The sequence below is a fragment of the Phocoena phocoena genome, chromosome 11 (genome assembly GCF_963924675.1).
Source record: "Phocoena phocoena chromosome 11, mPhoPho1.1, whole genome shotgun sequence".
In the NCBI taxonomy this organism is placed as follows: Eukaryota; Metazoa; Chordata; class Mammalia; order Artiodactyla; family Phocoenidae; genus Phocoena; species Phocoena phocoena.
Window position 1 is genome coordinate 24,332,049 of NC_089229.1, and position 26,226 is coordinate 24,358,274.

At 35.4% G+C, this 26,226-nt stretch overlaps 1 protein-coding gene across 1 annotated transcript in view; it reads right to left on the minus strand.

The window, feature by feature from the left end:
- Positions 1 to 835: 835 nt before the first annotated feature.
- Positions 836 to 26,226, minus strand: part of NEDD1 (NEDD1 gamma-tubulin ring complex targeting factor) — a 44,541-nt gene continuing 19,150 nt past the window's right edge. Inside the window, exons 6-15 of the mRNA XM_065887281.1 lie at positions 20,328 to 20,557; positions 18,488 to 18,689; positions 17,912 to 18,107; positions 14,229 to 14,357; positions 11,803 to 11,850; positions 10,668 to 10,870; positions 9,648 to 9,801; positions 8,582 to 8,738; positions 2,389 to 2,455; positions 836 to 1,909 (exon numbers count right to left, since the gene is read on the minus strand). Of these exons, the coding sequence (XP_065743353.1) occupies positions 1,805 to 1,909; positions 2,389 to 2,455; positions 8,582 to 8,738; positions 9,648 to 9,801; positions 10,668 to 10,870; positions 11,803 to 11,850; positions 14,229 to 14,357; positions 17,912 to 18,107; positions 18,488 to 18,689; positions 20,328 to 20,557 (1,491 nt within the window). The 3' untranslated portion in view covers positions 836 to 1,804. The remainder of the gene's footprint in view (positions 1,910 to 2,388; positions 2,456 to 8,581; positions 8,739 to 9,647; positions 9,802 to 10,667; positions 10,871 to 11,802; positions 11,851 to 14,228; positions 14,358 to 17,911; positions 18,108 to 18,487; positions 18,690 to 20,327; positions 20,558 to 26,226) is intronic.

Genomic DNA, 26,226 nt, shown 5'->3' on the forward strand with positions numbered 1-26,226 from the left:
TTTTCAAAAATTCAGTATTTGAAAATTATTTCAAATATTTTGGGTCTTTTTAAAATTCAGTTGTATAAATCCAATCTCTATTATGCTATCTTGGCCAGAGGCTAAAATTCAATTTCAAGTTTCCCATTTTACCATTTAAATTTTTTCGTGCTTATTTAGCTTTTAAATTCCATGACAAAAAAAAGTTTCATCTTTATGCATAAAGTCACTAAAATTATTTTATTTATCCAACCTCTTTTAATACACATTATGTGCATTTATAGAAAAAGGCAATAGGAAAATATTAACCGATTTAAATACAGCATGTAGCAAAACACACTTTTATGTCTTCTAAATCTGTTTGATAATGATATATAAGAAAACCTGTTACAAGCCATAATGCCTTTATAACCTGTCAGGAAAAAAGATTATAGAAGCACTCCTAAAGCTTTAATACAAATGTATTCTCTGAGCCGCACTAGGACAAAGCAATCTGCTTTTATTTCTTGAAGTAATTATTAGTATGTTTACACTTATTTAATATATCCTTAAAATCTCTCATCACTTAGGGGAAAAAAGTTAGTAAGCTAGCTAGATTTCTTCTTTTTTTTTTTAATAGAGTTCTTTTAGTAAATACTTTCATCTCAGAAGTCAAAATTGGGCAGGAGTGCTATATACAAGGTACATAGTTTAAATCTTTGGGACAAAAGACTATAAGAAGGTAAACAAGCCAGTGGCCCTCCTAATCTTATATCACTAAAAATGTAGATCAGAGCAGGCAGGTGTACACACCTACATATTATCAAAGAGGTGTAAATTCTTTTGACAATTAACCTTCCTGTTGTGTTTTTTTTTATTTTATTTATTTTATAGTAAGGTCAATAGTATAAAATATTACACACAACACACAAAGAATTAGAGAAAGTTAATGATATAAACCACAAAATAAAATAAACCACACCTCATTTGGGAGAAAAAAAATGGCACTAATACTGTAATATTTAGTATGTAATATGAAATTTTCACTGTTTATAAGTTGAATTATATTGATTGAAATTTTACAGTATAATTTTGTATGTTATTAATTCATGAGATAATCAGCAGATATGCAGTTCTGGTTGAGTCTTATAAACCCTTAAAAGTTTTCATAAAGTGAAATTAGCTAAAAAATACTGACCAGGAGTAGAGATTTGTTAGAAGTATAATACAGTAACATAAATGCAATAGATATAATGTAATCTGTGCAATTCGAAATTCTGAAAATTTTCTTATCAAATGTACAAGTAATAAATAATAGTCATACTTGACTTCATCAAGTTAACAAAATAATTATTAATCAACCTTGTGTTTTATTAGTCAACTGCTTAGAAACCCAGAACACCAATTAAAATTACTTTCTCCATAAAAATAGAAGGTATCTCAAACTCTTTAATCATCAAACATCCAAAAAAATTTGGAAGGCAACTGTCAACCAAAAATATTATCTGTTTAAAAGAGGTTATTAAAAAACATACATAATCTATTTTTTTTTCTGCACAATTTTCTTTTCTTATGAAAAAGGGCACTTAGTGTATAGCTAAAGCTTTCAGAAAATAAAGATTCTGTTGGCTTTCCTCTTAGGCAGATGACACAGTGTACAGTTTTTAATATAAAAATATAAATATTTTTGACAGAAAAGATGAAATAGTGGTTGGTATACAATCCCATCACCTTTTTACTTGAAAAAAAATTTTCCCAGAGGCCATGAAAACAATACTGAATCTATATAGCTCTGTGTTGCCAGAAGCTTCCCAAATTACAAAACATTAAAGTATTCACTGAAATTTCAAAAGTGTGCCCGTAGTCTTTTGTTTTCTTCTCGTAGTCTTTCAATTTCCGCCACTAAACCTTCATTCACTGAGTATCTTTCCAACAAAGAGTGCATTTCATTCTAGAAAAGGGAAAAAAAAAGCTTTTAAAATTATTGCCATTTCATTTATTTGGCAAGCCGTTTTACATATTTTCAGCTACCATGTTTCTCATGTTCGATTAACTAACTGAATGATTTTTTTTAAACTTAACCACCCTTATTACTTTGTTAATATAAATGAAAGAGCACTGGTGAAATTTATATATTTGGAAAGCTTATATTTGCACATTTCGGAAGCTTTTTGCTTACTTACTGCAAAAAAAAAGCTGTGAAAAAGTAGCTATCATACTTTTTTGTCATACTATCATATCATATGTTTGTAACTATCACAGGTTACAAAGAAGGGTGACTAGTTAAAATCTATTTTACTTATTAAATTTCTAAAACTCCCTGTTTATTTCTTAGCAATTAGATATAACTAAGTAAAAATACATCACCCCTTTATGGACTTTTTAGATCCACAGCTATGCTCACTTACAATAAAATATGTCAATACATACCAATTGCATATGAAACTGTTTAATCATCTCCACTTGCAAATTCACAATATCCTTATGGCATGCTTCTCTAGGGAAGAATGTAAAATATTCATTAGAATTATAACAGTTTTACCAGCTCTAGATCATTCAAGAAAATGGCTAAACTCTTATCGTTTCACGTTACTGTTAATAATTATTATTACAATAGTAAAAATACCACTGCACCTAGTATTTATTTACTCTGTGCTAGGCACTGTTTCTTGTACTTCAGATGTAAGAACTCATTTAATCTTCACAACTAGGTGCAATTATTACCTCCATTTTACCAGTGAAGTAACTGAGTCACAAAGTAGTTATAACTTATCCAATGTCACACAACTAGTAAATGGTGGAGTAGGATATAACCCCAGACTGTCTACCTCCAGAACTCTCATTATACTACATTCCTTAATACAGAAATTATCATTAAGGAAAGACACAGGTTTATATTACAATGAAATACAGATAATGCTCTAGGTTATAATGTTTTAACTATTATCAATGTTTAAGCTATCAAAAAAAAAAAAAAACTTCCAGCAGAATGAAAAGAGCCTATTTGGGTGTTTGTAACAGAGGTTACTCAATAAAATGCAATTAATTCATGCCTACAAAAGCCATAAAAGTGGGAATTCCCTGGCATCCCAGTGGTTAGGACTCAGCACTTTCACTGCCGTGGCCCAGGTTCAACCCCTGGTCAGGGAACTAAGATCCTGCAAGCCACATGGTGCAGCCAAAGAAAGACATAAAAGTTATGAAGTATAACAATAAAAGGAACATTCAGCCACCTGCCACACAACTTATGGGCTAGAACATTACCAAAATCATAGAAGCTTCCTGTGTGCTCCTCTCTGACTCCAACATTTACCTCTTGGGAGAAGCCTAAGAAAGAAGTCACTACGCTGCTGAATTTTGTTTGAGCAAAGAAATGTTTTAAAAAGAAATATATATATATGTATGTTTGTATGTATAACACAGAATCTGTAGTCAGTCTATTTTCGTTGTGCTTGCTTTTGAGCATTACAAAAAGGGTACCATATCCTATGTAGGCTTGAGTAGCGGACATTTAAAAAATAATCCAGTATCATGTTTTCAAGTTTCATATTCTACATATCTGTAATTCACTGATTTATACTAGTGTGTACATTCTCCTGTCAATTTGAATTGTTTTCAAGTGTTTATTATTACAATGTTGTTATAAACAATCATGTATATGTCTTCCAACCCACATGTGCCAATTTCTGTAGACGATATATCCAAGAGTAGATATGTTGAGTTATAGGTATGATCCAGAGGTACACTGCTCAGACTTACAAAATAACAGAAATTATTTTCCAAAGTGGTAGTATCAATGGACACACTCATCATCAGTATAACAGAGCTCATCTAGCTTTACATCCACACCAAGACTTGGTGTTACCAAGCTTTTTACAATATTTTCCCATCTACTGGGTGTGAAATGGTATCCCACTGCATTTTCAGTTGTCTGATTAGTTTGTAGGGCTGAGCATCTTTCCTTATGTTCATATACCATTCCTCTTCTGTGAAATGCTTGCCTATGTCTTTAAACTATTTTTCTACTGAATGTCTTTTTTAAAAAAATTATAAGAGTTCTTTACATAATCTGATCCTTTATTGGTTATATGAGTACTGCAGATACCTTTTGTCTTTTCATTTTATTCATAGTGTCCTGGGATAAACAATTCCTATTAATATTCTCAAATTTACTAACCTAATATTAATGTAAATTTATCAATCTATTTTTATAGGTAGTGTACCCTCTTATTTTTAAGTAACTTCTCAAACCCTGAAGTCATATATTGATATAAATTCTCTTACAATGCCTAAAATGTTTCCATTTACATTTAAACTTTTACCCTGTATGGAATTGATTTTTTAAATAGCATGCAACAGGGATATATACATTTCCTCTGTCATATATCACATTTCCATATATACATAGGCATTCTTGGGGGGGGTGCCTATTTGATCCCTTTGGACAATTTGTCCACCCTGTGTTAATGATACACTTTTTTTTTTTTTTTTTTTTTTTTTTGCGGTATGCGGGCCTCTCACTGTTGTGGCCTCTCCCGTTGCGGAGCACAGGCTCCGGACGCGCAGGCTCAGCGGCCATGGCTCACGCGGCCCAGCCGCTCCACGGCATGTGGGATCTTCCCGGACCGGGGCACGAACCCGTGTCCCCTGCATTGGCAGGCGGACTCTCAACCACTGCGCCACCAGGGAAGCCCAATGATACACTATTTTAATGATAGCCTATCTATCTGACAAACTAGTCCGCTTCAACCTTATTCTTCTCCAGTGTCTTGGTTATTCCATATCTTCCTTCTTTCATATACATTTTGGAATTATCTCATCATCTTCCAAAAAACACAGTTGGGATTTGATTGGAATTGCATTCAATCTATAGACCAAGTTAGAAGAACTGACAGCTTCATAATATCTTCCCATTTAAGTGTTAATGCTTTCTAATAAATTTTTTTTTAATGTTTTTCCACACACAGATCTTTACCATCTTTGGTTAGATTTATTCCTAAGTACCTTATTTCTTCTGTTGCAACTAAAAGATATTTTAAAAAATTTGTTTCTCTTCTGCTTTGAGTTATGACAAGAGCTGTATTAAAAAACAAACACAAACAAACAACAACAACAAAAAGTGAAGGCATCGTAGAACCACTAAAGTAGCCAGGATTGGAGGGACCACGGTCTTGTAAAGAAGGCAAGTCTACTAGGTAACCTCCACATTTACCTCTGCTTTTCCCTCTGCGGGATGTGCTGATTCCACATTATGAGAAAAAGAGGCTGAGATGAGAGCAGTGGCCTGGAGTTTGAGACAGTCTCACTTGGTTGGGGAGTATTAGAATTCAGAACTCCCAAGGCAGCCAGCACTGCAAGGTCCAAGATTCTGGAAAGGGGGTATACCTGTAGAAAGTAAACCTGAATCTGTGCAATTTCCCCTCAAGACATCTTTGACTCCTAAGCAATGCCTGTACTGAGTTAGATGGCAGGAAAACAAACATAAAGTGGCAGCTAGGGCTTCCCTGGTGGCGCAGTGGTTGAGAGTCCACCTGCCGATGCAGGGGACACGGGTTCGTGCCCCGGTCCGGGAAGATCCCACATGCCGCGGAGCAGCTAGGCCCGTGAGCCATGGCCGCTGAGCCTGCGCATCCAGAGCCTGTGCTCCGCAACGGGAGAGGCCACAACAGTGAGAGGCCCACGTACCGCAAAAAAAAAAAAAAAAAAAAAAAAAAAAAGGCAGCTAAAGAGGAGAAAAGGATTTTGAGAGCCCTGTGATGAAGAATTGGAGGTTTAAGCTTGGGACCCACCAAGATAAAAAGGCCTGGTGAATACTCCAGACATTCAGCTCACATCTTAAAAGGGCACAGACTAAACCCTAGGAATAAAGGCAAACCAGAAATAAAATAGCCCTAAGAAAACCTAAAACCCAGGAAATGATCTGCTTGCCAGAAGAAACTTAAATCTTTTTTAAAGACAACAGAAATAAACCCACAGACTTCTGCTTAGGATGTTAGCTCCCCAGCCCTAATAATGAGAACAAGCCAGATAACCTATAAATTCATACATTTTAAATAAATTCAACTTTGAGAGTGCAAAGAAATCTAAATGAACTAAAATCCAGAAGAAGACAGACCCACAGCTGTTTTCATCCTAGACAGGGCAGCAGGGGAAGAAAGCTGCCACTGATAGGCTAAAGAGAACTAGCTGAAATTTTTATAGATTTTTAAAGGTCAAGTGAAGACTGTCAAGACAGTTTAGAATCCCAAGGAGTCCCAGCCGAAAATAAAGTCTCCATTCCCTCAACAACTTTTTGCTACAGGCCTTCACTGAGTAAAAATTAGGGACAGAGCAGGAGGGCTGAGAGAGACAGCCCCTAGGGCACAGATGCACAGGGCCTGGTGAAGACTTAGGGCAGGGGAGGAGAACTCACAGTAACCCCTCTCAAGCACTCCAGGCCATCACAGAGAAGTCAGCCTCCAGAGGTGAGGGAGAATGGCTAGCAGAGAGCCTCTCAATAGCCCACTCTGTCCCTCCGTTGTAAGGTACAGCTGGCAACACCTACTGGAGGCTGAAGTCAGAGCAGGCGAATTTGCAGAAATCCTCTGAGCCATTCTGGGTCCTCTAAGCAGAGGCTGCCTATGGCTGACAGAGGGGCAGAAGAGCAGAGAGAGGCCCCTACCCACCCTCAATCCCCAGGTACAGGCACACAAGGCATGATTTCTTTCTAAATTTGCCCCAGAAGAACTTCTCCCTTTCTGTGTTTTCAACATTGCTTTATTCACATTATATTACAGCTGTAACCAGACAATTCTGCCATTTTGCCCTATATATGCATTCCTGAAATATCTCATATATTTTAAAAAACTGTTTATGGAAAAATAATAGGACCAGATTTTTTTAAACGTGGTATGTACATATAACGGAGTATTATTCAGCCTTAAAAAAGAAAGAAATCTTGACATGTGACGTGGATGAACCTGGAGGGCATAATGCTAAGTGAAATAAGCCAGACACAGAAGCACAAATACTGCATGATCCCATTTATATGAGATATCTAAAACAGTCAAACTCATGGAAGCAAAGAACAGAATTGTGGGTGTCAGGGGCGGGGGAGAAGGGAAAACAGGGAGTTGCTAATCAACAAGTTTAAAATTTCAATACACAAAGTAAGTTCAAGAGGACTGCTGTTACAATATTGTGTCTATAGTTAACAATACCGCATACTGCACACTTGAAAATCCAAGAGGGTAGATCTCATGGTAAGTATTCTTACCACAATAATACTGAAAAAGCAAAAAAAAAAAAAAAAAAAGGAAGGAAAATAACAGGATTTAAGGAGAAAGGACTTGGGCAGACCACTCAAAACCTATATAATCTTTGTAACCTGAGCACTAACAAAAACAATTAAATCCTAATAAAAATACTAGCATAGTTTAAATATTGAATAATCAAAGATTTTACCTTAAAAAAAAGTGAGGGTCATTTGGTAAAAGGGGAAAGAAGATAGAAGAAAGGATTGGGGCTGTCAAGCATGGAGGCAAGGATAAAATGCCCAAAGATGGGGAAAAAAATCACAAAATAAGCACTTCCTAACACAAAGCACATAGCCAAGCCAAATTAAGAAGAAGGGAATAGGAAGAGATGGACATGGATAGGTGATTTGCTGCCTTTACCTGTGTTCATGTACTTTGTTCTGGTGGCTGTTACATGAACCACCAAAATTTCCTTATCATGTTGTCATTACTGCCCTATTTACAAATGAGTTAATTCACATCAAAGAAACACACATCATAGCAGCCCACACTATACCTACCCTAATTAAACTATAATGCTTTTGTGGGCAGATCATCCGTTTTTGTATCCTTAGTATCAGTACATACTAGGCACATTATAAACGTCAAAATGATTATTTTTCTTTAAAAATATATTTGTTAACATTTAAAATTTTTTTTCAAAACATTTTTAACATTAAAAAGAAACATGCACCAACAAAAACTGAACATCTTCTCCAACATTCTTGCCCACGGTATTCCAAATCTGAGCAAGAGTACTAAGTAGCTAAAGGTCAGAAAAGGAAAAAAAATGCAAAAGATTCTAGTAATTGAAAATAGCTTTCAAAATATATTGAGATGACAGGTAAAAGGAACCAGCATTCTAGAACATTCTTACAACGTTCAAAATTCAAAGAATGAGAGACAAGGACAGATCCAGGCAAGAACTTTTTAAAATTAAGTATTACATTCTAATGCATTCTACTTGAAAATATTCAGAAATCCTTTAAAAAATATCTTTACTACATTACTGCACATAGCATACTTAACAGGTGATCTATAAATATTGTAAGAATCCCATTTGAGCTTACCAGAATCTGTCCATAGTTTGATGATGAACAAGATCCACAATGGCAGCCAGCCTGCTACACCATCCTGCCAAGTTATCTAATAACTGCCCTAGGGAAATGTGCCTTTTCCTAGCTGATATAAAATAAACTCAACACTTCAAGATCAACAAAACTCATATTTTCTATGGTTTTATGGACCCCAGAACTTAGGCAAAAGTAGTAACCACAAACATTACTCATAGTTACAGTTTTACACCTAATAAAAAAAGCTAGTCAAGGTCTAGATAATTTCTCAATTACCTAAAGTCATCCAATGTTTCCTGTATCATGTTCTGAATAAAATGGATTTGAACAGATGTCAATGGTGCATTTGGCCGATTATTTCCAATGGTATCAGCTATTTTTTCTGATAGTGAACTGGCAACTCCAGCAGTGACAGAAGATGCTATCTTTGGATCTAAAATTAAAAATGGACAAAATATTAATAGTCAACTTGGACTAAGAGACATCAAACACTTCTAAATATGATTTGGCAAGAGAAAACTTAAAAAACTGGTAAGAAACAGTGATCTTGTGACATTTAGAAAAGTTCACTGTCTGGAATACAAATCTTAGAAACTTTCAATGACATTATTTCTAATAAGTCATTTCTCTCTCTATCTATCTACCTACCTAAACTGCCAACTGTCTAATGTAATAACATATGACAGAGGAATTAATCTTGAAGAATCTCTGAATCATTTTCTCTTACAAAAGATGAATGTGACAAGCCACACCACAAACTAGATAAACCAAGACTATTAGAAACAAACAGAAGGAACAGAGGAGTAAAGTAGTTCTACAGGCAAGGCCCTAGAGTTTAAGCTAATGCAATATATCCACAGAAATCTTAAAATATAGGTATCTATATAAAAGAGCTACTACTATACAAAGAGTTTTTTGTATAGGTAACTCTTATCGCTGAACCTAATATCACTTTAAATGTGATGGAGTTTTTAGGGTCTCTGCCATGAACTCTATAGACAGAACTTTAATATGGAAAAGACAAGACAATTTCAGGTACTTAATGACCCATTTTCAAAGGGTCCTATATTCCTATCTGTACCATAGTAGATCAAGACACTTACATATTGGATTGAAAATGAAATTCACACCCAAAGAGTACCAAATCAATGTGGCTGAATTTAACATTTCATACCCATTTCATCGTCTTCTAGTAAGAGAGTCACACACTAGAGAAGTGTCATAAATTTTAAACTCCTTGAACTTTTCCGTCTATGATCACTCTCTTAACTTACCCTTTTCAAGTTAAATACTGCGAGTTTTCAACTTAGCACTCAAACATCAGGAAGTTTTATGTACTTACTTGGAGTTGAGGATCCATTGACTGGAAGTTCATATATAAACTGGCCTTCAATTTCTTTTTCTGGCTTTTCAAATTTCTCAGGACTTCTTGTTTGGTTGGATGATGGAGAGGTACTTAGATTTCCAGTTTCAGCACCAGAGATCAACTTTGCAAACTTCACATTTAAAATAAACAATTAATATATAAATTCTGGTTTTATCCATATTATCCATATAATTTGTATCTACTTTTCTCTTTTTTCCAGTAAGTACGGTCAGAAAAAGGAAGAATAGAAAGGTATCTTGAAGGAGAAAAAAACGTTGCTAGGGCCAGTGGCAAAATAAATCAACTTTACTAATCAAAAACACTTTCAATGATAACATGATAAGCAAAAGCTCATTTGCTAAGAATCTGCAGTTGAGTATCATTTAAAGTGGCAACCACAGGCCAAAAAACTAAACAAATAAATCCCCAAACTCTCACGGGATAACTGGTCAGAAATATTTCAAAAATAAGTCAAAAGACTTTTTTGTACTTCTTAAATGGTATCTTTTCAATATCATTCTAAAAAATAAAAATGAAAATAGACATACTGCACAATAGACTCTATTAGATTACAGCAGAGGGTAATGATGATGAAATACCTTCTCAACACCATCAATTTGCTCTAAGACTTAGAGTAAAAGACTTGACCACCAACTTGGTGCTTTGTGCTACAATGGAAATACATTCTAAAAGAAGTCAGGTATAAAATATTCTTACACAGACAGTTAAATCAAGTATCTTGTCTTAGGAAACAAACAGTGTAAGATTACACCTGCTGTTACCTCCAACATATCCAAAGACAGATTTCAAAAGTATTCTTCAGTTTTTAACATGTGACATCAAGATTTAAGAATATTTTCTACCTAGTAAGTGCACAGCACTGTAAATAATTAGGACATATCCAGTGGCAGCTGCCTGCTTTCTAGTGATGAGATGCATTATACTTGCTAGTGATAAACACACACAGTGAGTTCAATATCATTTATAGGCAGATACCTGCTTGAAGGAGTCTTTAGATTCCTGTTTTCCCAGATACATTTTCTTAGATTCAGCTGTCAGATCGTGATTTTCATTTTCTTCTTTCCCTGGAGACCCCATAAAGACATTAAGAGGACTAGAATGCAACACTGAAGTGCTTGAAGGTACTGGATTTTTTCTTGGAGGAAACACTGAGTTCAACTGTGGTAGAAAGTCAAGGCCTGAAAAAGAGGAGAAAAAAACTAGCACTGATATGGGATGTTCCCCAATCTTGGATATTTAAGAAAAGCACTTAACACAATAGACATGTTAATACGGTAGAAAGACATGGGATTTCGATTCAGAAGACAGGTTCACTTATCAGCTCTACCCCTTAGTTCATTTGAGTTTTTGGGTAAAAGTCGTAAAACTCTCTGTGACTGTTAAGTGTGATCTGTAAATGTGAATGATGATATCCACCTCCCTGAGCGGTGAGGCTTAAAAGAGATATTGTATGTGAAGATACATTGAAAACTGCAAAATACAATGAATGTTTTAGTAAATAAAAGTTTTTGACAAAATTGTTAATTTGTATATCTCTGTGGTATATCTTGGTAGGTAGCCTCTAAGATGGTTCCTCATGATCTCCGCCTCCTGCCACGGATCCAGGGCCTCGTGTAATCACCTCCCTTGGAATGTGGGTTGGACCTAGGAACTTGCTTCTAACGAAGAGTATATAGCAAGAGTGGCAGATCTCACTTCCAAGATTAAGTTACAAACACACTGTGGCTTCCATCTTGAGTGCCCTCTCACTTTCTCACACCAGCCCTGAGAGAAGCCAGCTGCCGTGTTGTCAGCTGCCTTGTGGAGAGGCCCACATAGGTAGGAACTGATATCTTCCGCCAATAGCCACATGAATGAGTTTGGAAGCAGATCCTTGCCCAGTCAAGCCTTGAGATGACTGCAGCCCTGCTGATACCCTAATTAAAACATCATGAGACATCTGAGGCCAAAGGTACCCAACTAAGCCATGCTTGGATTCTTCACCCACAATTATGAGATGGTAAGTGTTCTTTTAAGCTTCAAAATATTGGGGTAATTTGTTTGTTACACAGCAGTAGATAACACAAAATCACTTTTAACTTTGATAAAAATACTTCTCAACAGTTCTTACCATCTCCTTTGCCTACGGACTCATCACTTCCTTTGTTAACTACAGCATCTATAATAAAATTAGAAAATAAAATTTAAAAAATAGTGAAAAAGAAGCCATAGCAATTTAGGCTTCCTATTCGTTCCCCAAAGAGTTCAGGGACTGATAGTTTTAAGAAGAAAAATCTGAGTGAAGGTAAAGCTAGTATTCATATAAACTTCCCTTTTCATTCTTTCAGCTTCAGGCATAGCAGCAAAGATAGTTCTATGTATAGAGTCATTTAATGAGGCAGCAAGGTATACTAGAAAAAGCACTGGAGTAGGCTCCAGAGACCTGTAATCCAGTTCTGCTTATACCACTGAATAGCCCTGTCACCTTGGACAAGACTTTAATATAATTATGCTTCAGTTTCTGTACCTATATAACGGGGACAAAGCCCTGACCATTTCACAAGACTGTTTTGAGGATCAATTGAAATAATGTAAAGATATTTTGTAAGCAACACAATGTTATTAAAAATATAAGGTTTCATTAAAATTTTTTCAATGGTAGAACATTTTTAAGAATATTTCAATACTGTAATATTATTCATTTACCAAATAATAACCAAAAATTGCTTACCTCCATTTTAACAGATTAATAGAAAAATGGGCAAAGGTCATTAAAAAATTCACCAGAAATTCACATGGCCAATAAACTGATTATCATACATGATTATCATATTAGTAGGACTATCATCCATCTCTCCATCCATTCATCTAGCTGCATGTGTGTATTATACCTAGCAATTGCACAACACAGACACTTTTATATAAGTTACTCATTTTTTCCTAACAAAAGCAGAGGTACTCTTATTTAAAAGATGAAGAAATTGAAGCACAAACAGATTAAGACTTTTACCTAAGTAGTGTTGAATCTTTGAGATTAAAACACAAATCTCTTGACAGTGAAAACCAGTACTATATTTAGTATCCATGTCTTTTTCTTATCAATAATATCAAACTCTAATAAACGAAGGGCCTATGGCTCAAATTCTAATCATATCTTTTTAAACAGCAAAAGCAATTAAAAAGGAATTTATAGCCTTTATTACTTTCAAAAACCATTAAAAAGGATTTCATTTATAACTCAAACACTTTCAAAAAGCCCCTTCAATTAAAAAATTACTCCAGCAGTTCTCATAAACAAAGCTCCACAATTGGGTACTAAACTCCAAAACCTTTCTCAACTCCAGCCCAAGCCACTTTTACCTCCTTTGCCCACATCTCTCCTCTCTTTACCCCTCAACTAGGTAGTATGACCTCTCTTCATCCTGAAAGGAATCCTTCCTCTTTTATTAGATGGAAGATAGCAATTTGACCGGGCAATTCAAGGAGTCATTTTCAAGCTGGGGTAAGGCAGAAGACACTCAATGATTCTGTACCACTACATATATATTTATTCTTTCTGCTTATGAAATTAGTTGAAGAAAATTTTGAAACCAGACAATTTTAAAGTAAAAAGTTAAATTTTATAAGATCATGAGTGGGTGTTATCATTTAAACACCCTGCTACTGATGACATTTAGATTCACTCCTGTTTTTCAATACTATAAATAAACAGTAAACACACAAATCTCTGTGGGCTTCTCTGAATATTTTCTTAGGTAAATTTATAGAAATGGAATTAACAGGACAAAAAGAATGAATATTTAAGTCTGCCAAATCGTCTTCTAGAAATTAACCCATACTGTTAACAATACTGCTGTTAGTAGCGAGACTATCCCAGTAAAGAAAACAGTATGAACATTAGCACCAAAAGAGCACAGCCAAACTATACGCCTAGTTCATATAGAGTGAACGACGATATATGTTTCCGTTTAACAAACTGGCAAAGGTTTTTTTTTTGCTTTTTTGGCTTTTTTCTTTTTAATGGCAACGTCTACTAGCAATGGGGAGTGTGTGTGTGTGTGTATGTGTGTGTATGTGACTTTCATACATAGTGTAAAAGATGAGGCAATCTAACCCCCAGCCATATTTCTCCATGAAAACATTTAATACCAGTTAAATACTAATAATCAAAGAAACAAACAAATTTTTTTATGCTAGGAAGGTATTTTTTGCCTATCAAAATATCCAAGATTTGGGGAAGATTTATTTAGAAGTAGATACAAGTAAAAGATTGCCTATGGAGGCAAAACTTCCTTTAAGAAACTTCTGTGGAAATTAAAATGCTAACTTGAGAGCTATTTGCTTGGTTCCCATGTGAAAATTACTAGCATATATTTTGGAATGATAACATTTGAAATATCTGGGCAAAGGGAAATATACCATCTCAGGGATTGAGAAAATTAGCAACTGTCATGAATAGAGTGAGACTGAAGCTATTATCCACATCTTTTAGCCAGAATAAAAATGTCATGACGACCCAAGCAAGAGGACATGATCCTCTGATCTGAACAGACTTACCATCTCTGATAGGTGAGAACATGTCACCTAAACTACTTTTTCCAGTATCATCAAAGCTGGAGAAATCCTGGGTTTTCCCACTCTCTGTTTCCTTAGATAAAATATCTGTGTTTATGCTTCGAGGCAGACCTTATAGAAATTGGATATAAAAATAAACATTTTTATTATTTCTCATAATAAATTTATCATGAGAAGCTAGGCTCTAAAAATGAATGCCTTACCTATATCATTGGTAACACTACAACTGTGGGCATCAGGAAGAGAAAGCAGAATATAACAATAGCTCAGTTAAACATCCTTTTCATGGAATGAAGGGCTCCTCAAAAGCAAATAACTTATTTGCTCATATAACACCACTTTTTAAATCTACTTTGATAGAACTTTTCTAAATAATTCATGTACTTTTCTTAAACAACTTATTTTTGTTAGTGACTGACTGTTAGGATCATCTACCAGTGATTAAAAAAAAAAGTCTCTAAGGCATATAGTACAATGCCTAACATATAGCAGTTTTCAAGCAACGTTAGTTCCTTTCCCCAGCTTGCAGTGAATGGGCCTCTTTTTTCCCCTTTTTATTTTTTTCTTCACTAACAGTGGGAACCGAACACTGCTCTCAGCGTTACTGACCTTAAATGACTTCATTAACCTTGGGATAGTTTACTGAGAGGAAGGAAACCAGAATACCAAACTCATAAAGAATAGTACAGTAGACAACAATAAAGAGGCATGCAGTTTACTTCCTCTCTCAGTATATATTGCATGACTTTAGGGCAAGGACATTATAATAGGAACTCTGCAGGCTCCGTAACTTCTTGCTCATTTTTGGGTCAAGGACTGAGTTCTAGAGATTCAAGAACTTTGATGAAATCTTGGCATCTGAATCGGTAGCATATTACTGTCTTACATTTTTAAAACTGTTTTATTTGCCATCTTGGTCCCAAATGAAAACTGAAAAGCCTGGGATAAAAACAAAGATCAGCTTTGTTCACAATATTCAAAAATGTCCAAGCCTGGCTAATGAAATAAACCTAATAACCTCACAAAAGTTATGACCAAACATTTGTACATCACTGTCATTGAAGGGTGTTTATACCAAGAGTGTAATCGGTTATAAAGAAGAAATTTCTCTCCCTTTTCTAGGTCCTCAACATGTTTGATGCATAACTCTAGTCTCTGGAACTTTATGAAGTAGAAGCTTGGTATCATCCGAAAATAGTGCTAAAGCCTTATTTTTCTCTTCTTAAATGGCTGTTTCCTACTGAAAATGAGCACTAGCAACAAGTCTGCAGACAGCGGTTCTTTTTTAAAAATATATTTATTTTTTTTTTGGCTGTGTTGGGTCTTCAAGGCTGTGCGCGGGCTTTCTCTACTTGTGGCGAGTGGGGGCTACTCTTCGTTGCGGTGCGCAGGCTGCTCATTGCAGTGGCTTCTCTTGTTGCGGAGCATGGTCTCTAGGCGCACAGGCTTCAGTAGTTGTGGTATGCAGGCTCAGTAGTTGTGGCTCGCGGGCTCTAGAGTGCAGGCTCAGTAGCTGTGGCACACCAGCTTAGTTGCTTCGTGACACGTGGGATTTTCCCGAACCAAGGATGGAACCCATGTCCCCTGCATTGGCAGGCGGATTCTTAACCATGGCACCATCAGGGAAGTACCTGCAGAGGTTCTTTTCAATAACTAAATTAGGACACCTTCAGTAGAAGCCATACGAACTTATTTCAAATTTTAAATTTATTTTACACCATGCTTAAAGTAATAGCAATAATGATGATCATAACGACAATATTAGCAACACTATAATTTACTGAGTGCCTACATGTGCTATGCCCTTTTGATATTTTCTCCGATTTTCACAATAACCCCAAATGTTAAATATTATCTATGGAAGAGAAAAATGAGAAAAAAGCATGGTTAAGAAAACTGCCTACTAATAAGAACCTGCTGTATAGCACGGGGAACTCCACTTTGCTGTACAGCAGAAACTAACACAACATTGTAAAACAACTATACCCCAATAAAAAATATATATATAAAAAAGAAAACTGCCTAAAGTCATCCAGGCAGGAAGGTGATAGATCTGAGACTGAAGTCTAACATACTCTCAATGTTTCACAGGGGGGAAAATGTACATGTGTGTCAGTTGAGAGAGAGAAAATGATGCAGCAAATGTGGTAAAATTTATAAAATGATGAATCTGCTGAAGGATATACTAGAACTCAAGAGTTCTTTGTATTATTATTGAAACTTTTCTGTGAGTTTGCAATTATTTCAAAATAAAATCAATAAACCGAAATTTGTCTTTGTGGGTGCACAGTAAGCACGCATTTTGCCAGAAACTGCTAATCAGCCAAGAATTATCATTAATTGGTGGCCCTGCAGACCCAAGTCTTCCATATCTAATTAATGCTGCCATTGTTACACATAAACTTCCTTATTAAAAACTAAATGAAAGACATTGAGACTTCAGAAAGTTTACAATAAATGAGAGAATCTTTATTTTAATTTTTGAAAATTATGAATAAAATAAATAATAATTTTTTAAACTAACACCAACTTTCATAACATAGTTAATTCAACATCTTGGCAAACATTATTTCTTCTTTTAAACAGACAGCAATAGTATTAGTTTCTAGGAGTTCTTAAATAAGGACCTTATTATTTTTCTACATAATATATAATGATTTTTATGTAAGGATGATACAGATATTCAAAGATAATTTATAGTGAATATACTTATTATATTTTTTAAAAAATTCTACACTACCAAGACTAACAAATTAAAGTTTTGCTTATACTTGGGAATAGTAAACTCATACTGAAAAAGCACCAACAAATATTTGTGCTCAATTTAAGTACTTGTCCTGAAAATTCAAAAAGACATGAGTACATTCATTTCTGGTAAGAATACTTTAGAGACATACTGGTATATCATGCAGACTTTTAAAAATATGTTGAAAGTTGACAGTATAGCATAACTTCTTAAAATAAAAACAAAAAGGCTTTCAGGAATTTAGGGAATTACCATCTTTATTGTAGGCAAAGAATATCTTCTACAATAAGTATGGGGAAGCTTATCACCATATTATACCTTCACAAAGTCTAAATGAACTCTTCTTTAAGAACTGTTTCATCAATACGATTATCAGAGTAGAAGAAATTCCTTAAAAATTTCAACATTTTCATTTACTTTTATTTAACAAATGACTAATTTACGGCTTAATATGTGCGAGGTACTATTCAGTACTTAAATATATTCATTTCATCACCTGACTTACTTTCCAGTCTGAAAAATGAAGTATAGGGGCCATTAATAGCTTTTTTTTTTTTAACTGAGATCAAATCATAATGAAAGCATCAAAGTTTCATATTATCTACTGATTAATCTAAAAGCACAATGAAAAGTCATCTAGTCTGTAGCGGTACTTCTGAGAGGGCATTATTCTGTTTTTAAAATATCCTACAACGGAAGTTCAGCTAAACAGAGTAAGTGAAGTACCTTTCATTAACCTTTTAAACATTTATAGCTAAAGTTAAATTTTTCACTTTTTCAATTTTCACTATCTACTAATAATTTTACCTAAATACTCAAGTGAATTTAAGTTCTAGGTTCTTAAAGAAAGTGATAATGATATCCATTTGGGGAGGAGACAGGATGGGAACTCCAAATACTAGATATAAACAACATTTACCTGCTTTGTCTTGAAGAGCAACTGTTCCTTTCCCCACAACTGCTGTCGTGGGCTGTGGCAGAACTGTGGCAATGGAAGTGGTAGCTGCTTCTCTGACAACTCCAGAATTCTGGACTCCTCCACTAGCAGTGCTCACGTTAACAGTACGTTTGTTCACAGCTGTGGGCTTATTTGAACAGCCTTTATTTAAACCTGACTGAAATGGAAGGGAATATTTAAAAGATCAGGTTTCTAATGCTCCACACGAGACATTAATATTTCATAAATTCCCTATTAGTTTAAAAAATATTGTTTTTCCCTTAGAAATCTTAAGCTTGCTGGTGGATGTGAGAGTTTCCCTCTGAACCATAAAAACCTTTTAATATTTTTGAAGAGGGAGAAATGTGAAAAGTGCAAAAAAAGTTTTAAAACTAAGTATCAAATGGATTTGTACTAAAATTATTTACAATGCTTTGATATAAAAATTATTATGAAGCAAAACTACACCGTGTTTAATTGACAACATATGACTTCTATATTCAGAACTAGATTTATTTAGTAAAATCAAAAATGCTGAAAAGAAAGAAAATATCTTACCTTAGAAAGGACAGTGGAGTACTGAAACGCTATACATTGCACAGATGTCTTATGTGCGCTGATGGTTTTAACGGGTGATTTCAACATCCTTAAATCATATTGATATATTTTCCCACGGGAAGATCCAATAGCCAAAGTGGCTCCATCAGGCATGAAATCTACTGCAGTTAGAGGAGCGTCAGCCACTAAAGTTTTCACTAGCCTTTGGAAAGGAGAGCAAAGTATATGTAGATATGTGAATGTATATATATAAGCTTATACGACATATAAACAACTGTAAACCAAAACCAAAGTTACTTAGATTTCAGCAAAGTCACTTGGAATACGCATCTCAAATGTTTGTTTAAAGCAGAAATGCAGAATTAGACCTGGAGACATTTCTACTACAATGGCATGTAAAGGAACTGCTAAGCACTCCAACCTATTTTTCTATTCACTTCCAATAGATGCAATACGTTCTATATCTTCTAGAAACAGGACCTATTTCTTTGAGTAATTCTTATTTTGGCAGTGAACGTGATAGAATTCCTGCATGTTACTCCACAAATAAGGGCTCTATAGCCTCAGGGTTAAGGAGGCTCTAAGTACCCCCTTTCCATTTAGTGACCTGCTTAGGCCTCAAGAGGATTATGACCTTTGACAAGGAAGCAGCTGCTACTTTGCTCTTGGTTATGCATCTCTTGACCCAAAAGCTAAAAGGATGCATGAGGTTTAATCCTCCCAGAAGCTAATACAGAAGTATGGATACTGATCTGCTGAAGCTGAACTCCTTGCTGGAGTGTCAGGTATACGAGAGGAATGGTTTACTGTTAGGGTTCTCGGTAAATTAGTTCAAAAAGAAAAGAATAAAAAAAAAAAAAGAAGAGTAAAATAAGTAACAGTAAACTTTAAAAAGGGGCTCACAGTAGGTCCTTCCCTAGCAGTAACATTATAATAATGCCACTTCCTTTCACATGATCATTAGATATTGTTAGGTGCCTTGAATACACCTCTTGCAGTCTTTTTTTTGTTTTTTAAGCTAACCAAGCACACTTATAACTGTAAGAAGAACAAGAAGGCATAACAGACCTAGGTACTTAGAGAATTATGTACCCTTTAGCTCTATATCAGTGGTTCTCAACTGGGGGTAATTTTACTACTTTTAATTTGGGGAGTGCTACTGACATCTAGTAAGTAGAGGCCAGGGATGCTGCTGAATATCCTACAATGCTCAGGACAGCTCCCCACAACCAAGAACTATCCAGCCCAAAATGTCAACAGTTTAGAAACCCTGCTCTAGATAATGAATTAATTTTAAAGCAAATTAATCATATTGCTTTAAAAATATACAAATTTAGTTGTATTCTGAAAAAGAGTGATATGCATGCATGCTAAAATAAAGATGTGAAATCATTAACATGCTACCCCTCAACATTCATCATCCAGAAGTACTCTAAAGCAGGGGTCCCCAACCCCCAGGCCACGGACGGGCTCGGGTCCGCGGCCGGCGCTGCACACAGTAGGAAGTGAGCGGACTGAGGGCGAGTGAGCAAAGCTTCGTCTGCTGCTCTGCACTCGCATTATGGCCTAAGCCATCTCCCCAACCCCCACCCCATCCCACCCCGTCCACAAAACCGGTCCCTGGTGCCAAGAAGGTTGGGGACCGCTGCTCTAAAGAACACCCACATCTCATCTAGTTTTTTCTGCATGGGAAAAAAAAGAAAATTCTACCTTATTAGATAACAAATACACAAACTTTACATCTTCTAACATTAATCAGAGGTCTATACAAATCACAAATATGGCTGCTAATGAAAGAATTATTTGTTACTAAATTAAGAAATGAGCATGTTATACTTACTTCTTACTTGAAGTGTCATAGAGAATGATTCTTTTATCCAAGCCTATAGTTACAAATAGCAATTCATTGACAGGAGAAAAACAGATGCCTGAACCTGGAGCTTTATGTGTACTGTCAAAGTTATGGTATGGACTCTGACTATTCACATCCCAGAGAGTTACTATTCCATTATCCGAAACACTGCCCAGTAGCGACTTCTTAAACAAGGAATACTTCAAGCGCCGAACAGACTATGAAAATAAAAATAAATTTTACGGAATTGTAAGCATACATAAGAACATTTTATATAAAGTATAAATATGGCCAACCACATTATTCACAAGGGATTTAGAACTTCTCTGGTTTATCGCATAACAGGTTTCAATCATGACAACCATAAAATCATTTAGTGGGCTATAAGATGACCCTAAGACATCTTAATTCTAGTAAGTGAATATTTGTCACGATTTTATTATGTTGGAGTAGAGTTACCTCAGTCACCTCTTTTTCAGAAGAAAAATACAATATATTGAGGTAAACTACATTAATTCAACAGGATTAGAACATTCCACCTAAATAAAAGGCCCAGTCACAGTCAAATCATGAATAAGTATAAGGGAACGCTGGTAGAGAATAAGCAGTAATATTTTGCATTTGTTTTCAGTATATATTTTTGATATCTGGATATGCTTGAAACTGATGTGCTGGCAATTCAACACTTGAAGCACAATAAAAAATTAAAACACAAAGGGGAATTGGCAACACTCTAGACTGGGGATGGACTATATACCCATTCTTTCAAAAGCTTTGGCCTGAGGGCAACGCTAGCCTTTCTCTAAAACACTCATCTCTAGAGGCAGTGGAGACATTCTTTCTAGTTTCTGCTGGACAAGAATATACAAAGATCCAGTTTGAGTAAACAGGTCGTAGATTAAAACTGGATGAATTTTATCTACTTTTACTAAAATGTTGCTTTCAAACTTGACTGATATTATCATTTATCGTGCTGAGAATTAAGTATTTTACATTTAAGCTATTTTCCCCCCCCACAGAAATAGCAATGTAAGTATAGAAATGAATATTAAGTAGAATCCACAAGAGTGGGAAACTAGCTATAAGACACCTTCAAACAGTTTAGTTACAGTCCGGAGTCAAGCAATGAATCATGTTCTAGATGGCAGGTATCAACTACACATATAGGTCCCAGATAAAACTGCCACAGAACAAAAGTCAAACCTGAGGGCTTTTTGTTTGTTCTATCTAATCTATCGCATTCCAAAAAGATTTAAAACCACTAGCTTTTATATATTAAAAAACTCATATTCTACTTCTAAGATGTTTCAAAATAGTAAGTATTAGCCCTCAACAACAACAAAATATTTAGGAATAACATAACACAAATTCTGTCTAAGGAAACGAGTATTTGTAACCCGACACCTCAGGTAAGATAATCACTACGGTCAACCATGAAATTGGGCTCCTCATTTTCACATGGCTAAAGTACAAACAAAATTTTGGTTTATATTTTCCATTTTTGTTGAGGAAAAGCATATCCATTTGAATAGACAAATCTTTCCTCTGGTCTACACTCAAGAAAAAATAAACTACATGGACCTTGACTATATAAAAGATATAGAGCCTTAGTGAATTATAATGTTTGCAGAGTCATATATCAACCTACCTAAACATAAGCAAAATATTAATTTGTAAAAGACTTCTGTAGCATTTTAAGAGTTCATATAGTTATAGCCCTTCACATAATCTAAATTTGGATAAAATGCACAAGCAGAACATTAAAAACAAAACATCACCATAAAATCATAGACCTTCTAGATACCCCAAGTTCATAAAGTTCAACCTCTTAGGCACAGTAGTAATTTGCTAAAACATCCTTAAAATACGGGCCATCCAGAATCTGCTTGAATACAGCAGGGAACAAGGAGCTTACCGTTTTATATACAGTAGTCCCTACCTTGTCCACAACCTCACTTTCCATGGTTTCAGGTACGTACCGTGGTCAACCACAGTCCAAAAATATTAAATGGAAAATTCCAGCAATAAACAATTCAAAAATATTAAATTAAGCACTAAGTAGCATGATGAAATCTCACTCCAGTCTGCCAGGATGTGAATCATCCCTTTGTCCAGGGTATCCTGCCCATTAGTCACTTAGTAGGCATCTCAGCTGTCAAATCAACTATCAAGGTATTGCAGTGCTTGTGTTCAAGTAACCTTAATAATGGCTCCAAAGTGCAACACTAATGATATTGGCGATTCAGATATGCCAAAGAGAAGCTGGGTGCAGTGCTTCCATTAAGTGAAAAGGTAAAAGTTCTCAACTTAATCATAATAAGAAAAGAAAAAAAACTATGGTAAGAATGAATCTTCTAACCGTGAAATTATGAGGAAGGATAAAGAAATTAATGCTAGTTTTGCTGTGCACCTCAAACTGTGAGTTATAGCCACAGTGTGTGATAAATGCTTAGTTAGGATGGAAATGGCGTTAAATTTGTAGAGTAAGATATTTTGAGAGAGAGAGAGAGACCACATTCACTAAACTTTTATTACAGTATATTGTTATAATTGTTCTATTTTATTATTGTTGTTAATCTCTTACTGTGCCTAATTCATAAATTAAATTTTATTATAGGTATGCATGTGTAGAAAAGCACATAGTATATACAGGGTTCGGTACTAACTGCAGTTTCAGGCATGCACTGGGGGTCTTGGAACGCACCGCCCACAGATAAGGAGGGACCACTGTAAAACTTAATAATTTAAAATGAATTTCTTAAGTCAAAACCTAAATTCCATATATTGCCTCAAATTCTGTGGACCTATATGGCAACTCATTTAGAGAAGAAAAACAAGACTAAAGATAACCATAAATCTTCCTCTCGGATGAACCTGCGTTCAAGTAGAGCCAAACTCTGTATGACTTCAGTAAAAACTTCTTAAACTCTCCAAGCCTCAGTGTTCTCGTGAACAACATAGAAAACACTTTTGTTTGCCTGTCAAGGTTACTTTAAGGATTAAATAGCATTTCTGCAAAAAGCCAGGTACATAGTAGGTGTTGCTACTATTCTGACAGGTTCATGACTCACACATTCATTCATGTACCATACATTTGAGCATCTTTTACATATAAGTTTTTAAAAGACCCTTACGTAGCCACACTGGTTTCTGTCAATAACTCACCTCTATCTCTTTGATAACAGACCTTCATTTCTGAACTTTCTACATCTATTAAATCATCATCTATTTAGAATATCAAGAGAATATCTAATGATCCTGGATAAATGAAATGTTTATCTAAATTATATTTAAAATAAGTATTAACTCATTTTAGTATCAACAGCATTTGTTAAGTCCCTATCTTGTTCCATATTCAAGATATTTCTAGGAAAAATAACAGTCAGCCTATAGGTCATAATTTGCTGATGCCTGCTATAAATATTTGGAAATGTTTCTTTAAAAAAAAATCACAAAAAGGAAAAGAAAAACCATCCATAATCCTACCACCTAGAGAAAAACTGGTTAATAATTTGGAGGATATCCTTTAAGTATTTTTCTGTGTATGTGTATGTTTGCGTTTGAGTAAAGTACCAACAGCAAACTTGGGACCATATTTTATTATTATAAAGTTAGTTGTGCTATTAATATCTTCTACTACATGATTTTAATAGCTGGATAATATATGAATGTACGAGTATATCAATTTATCTAAATAATCTAATGATGGACACTTAGGTTATTTCCAATTTCCAAGTACCCTGACTACTATTATTTTTAAAAATTGCTACTTTATAAAAGAATTTGTATTTTATTGTTGTTCACGCTTTAAAGGTTCTCGGTTGAAAAATGCTAAGTAACCATTTGTCTTCCTTCTTTTGTGAATTGCCCATTAATCTATTTTGCTTATTTTCTATTGGGCTATTAAGATTTTTAAAATACTAATTTGCAATTGATCTTAATATAATAAGGACATTAATGCTCTCATAGACATAAATATTTTCCCCATTTTCTTTTCAACTTTGTTGATTTTTATCGTCTTGCTTTTTGTCAGATTTTAGATTTTTATGTACTTAAATACATCAAACTTGTCCCATGACTTATGACGTTGTTCCTACACTTAGAAAAGCCTCCCCTTCAGAGATAGGAATGTACATTCACATTCTTATAGCTTTATAGTCTCTGATACATATATGACAATATATATATATGCATGTACATATACAAACATACATACATACACTTGTAAACATACAGTATCCGTTCAACTCCATTCCTCCCTCTTCTTCATTCCCAGTGTCTTATTTCAAGCACCAATCATCTGTCACCTGAGCTACTGCCCATTTCCATTCTCAATGGCTTGTTATCCATCCTTCACACTACTGCAGCAATAACCTCTTCAAAACTGGAAATCTGAACATAATTCTGTCTTGCTTAAAGTCCTTGTAACTGGAGGGCTCTGAGAAGACAGAGGTTATGATGGTGGCAGAGTTTTTTAATCTCCCTGAATCCCCCCATTTTTGTGTGTATGTGTGCAAAAGCAGGCCTGAGACTGCTTATCTTTAGAAAGTCCTGCTTTCAAGATTGGCCCTTGGCTGGAGTCTTGGAACTTGGATTTTTGGAGGGTTCCCACCACCCCAGCTGAAGAGAGTGGCTCACTGACTGATAAGAGTGGCTCACCGTGCCTAAACTGTTTGTGCAAAAGATATGGTTTATGGCTGAACCATGGCTGAACACCTGCTTTCCTTAGTAGAGTTTGGAATTTCGGTACATGCTAGGTAGAGGGTGCCTAGGTAACCAACCTCCAACAAAGTCCCTGGCCAGTGAGTCTCTAACAAGCTTCCCTGTAGACAATGTTCCATACATGTTGTCACAATTTGATGCTGGGGAAATTAAGTACATCCTCTCCACTGAGATAACACTCTTGGAAGCTTATACTTGGCTTCCTTGGGACTTCACCCAATGCACCTTTTTCCCTTTGCTGATTTTGCTTTGTATCCTTTCACTGTAATAAATCATAGCCATGTGTATGACTACATGTTGAGTCCTGTGAGTCCTCCTAGTGAAACATCAAACTTGGTCTTGGGGAATCCCAGCACAGTGAGTAGAAGTATGTGAGTGTGTGCGTATGTGTGTGTGTGTTTTACAGATAGATAGCAAACCAAATAGCAAAACTAAAACCCCATGAAAACATTTACAACAAAACTAGACTATCAAGTATCCCCATGAGCCCCAAAATACACACTAGTAAGTCAAACATTTAACAGCCATAGTCCTTCATAGTATTAGTATCTGTGCAAGAGGAAGCAGAAGGAAACAGGGACTGAGACAGATCTACGAACAGGAAAAGCCCCAAATAGCCAAAAGGTATTCACAGGAAAGCATGGGGACCAATTGACAACATCAGCTAGACCAGGAATATCCAGTGCATTAGTGGTTCTGTGCAAGAGGTTTGCAGAAAGGTCTGAAGGGCTAGAGCAGTTTAGCTCCAATGAACTCCCAAAACTGTCCAGCCAAGGTATCTCCTTCCCAGGTCAGGGCACCATACTGAGAAGACACTACTAAGAGTGGAAACAAACTGAATGGGATGGAGTCAATATAGTTGAAGGAAAGTGAAAATTCACATACAAGTACAGGAGTAGCACAAAGCCAAGCAACCTCAGAAAAGTTAGAAAAGATACCCTCTAAACTCCATCTCTGTCTAGGAGTTCAGGGAAACTGACTTCACAGATAAATCCCATACAAAGTTATTATGAGAACAAGAAGAAAGACATTCTCAACAGATGACCAGAAAGATAATAAAATGATACAAGACCTTAAAAAACAACATAAATCAGAATTAGAAAACTCAGAAATGAGATGTCAGAACTTGGAAAACAATTAGAGATTTTAATCCTTTTAAAAATGA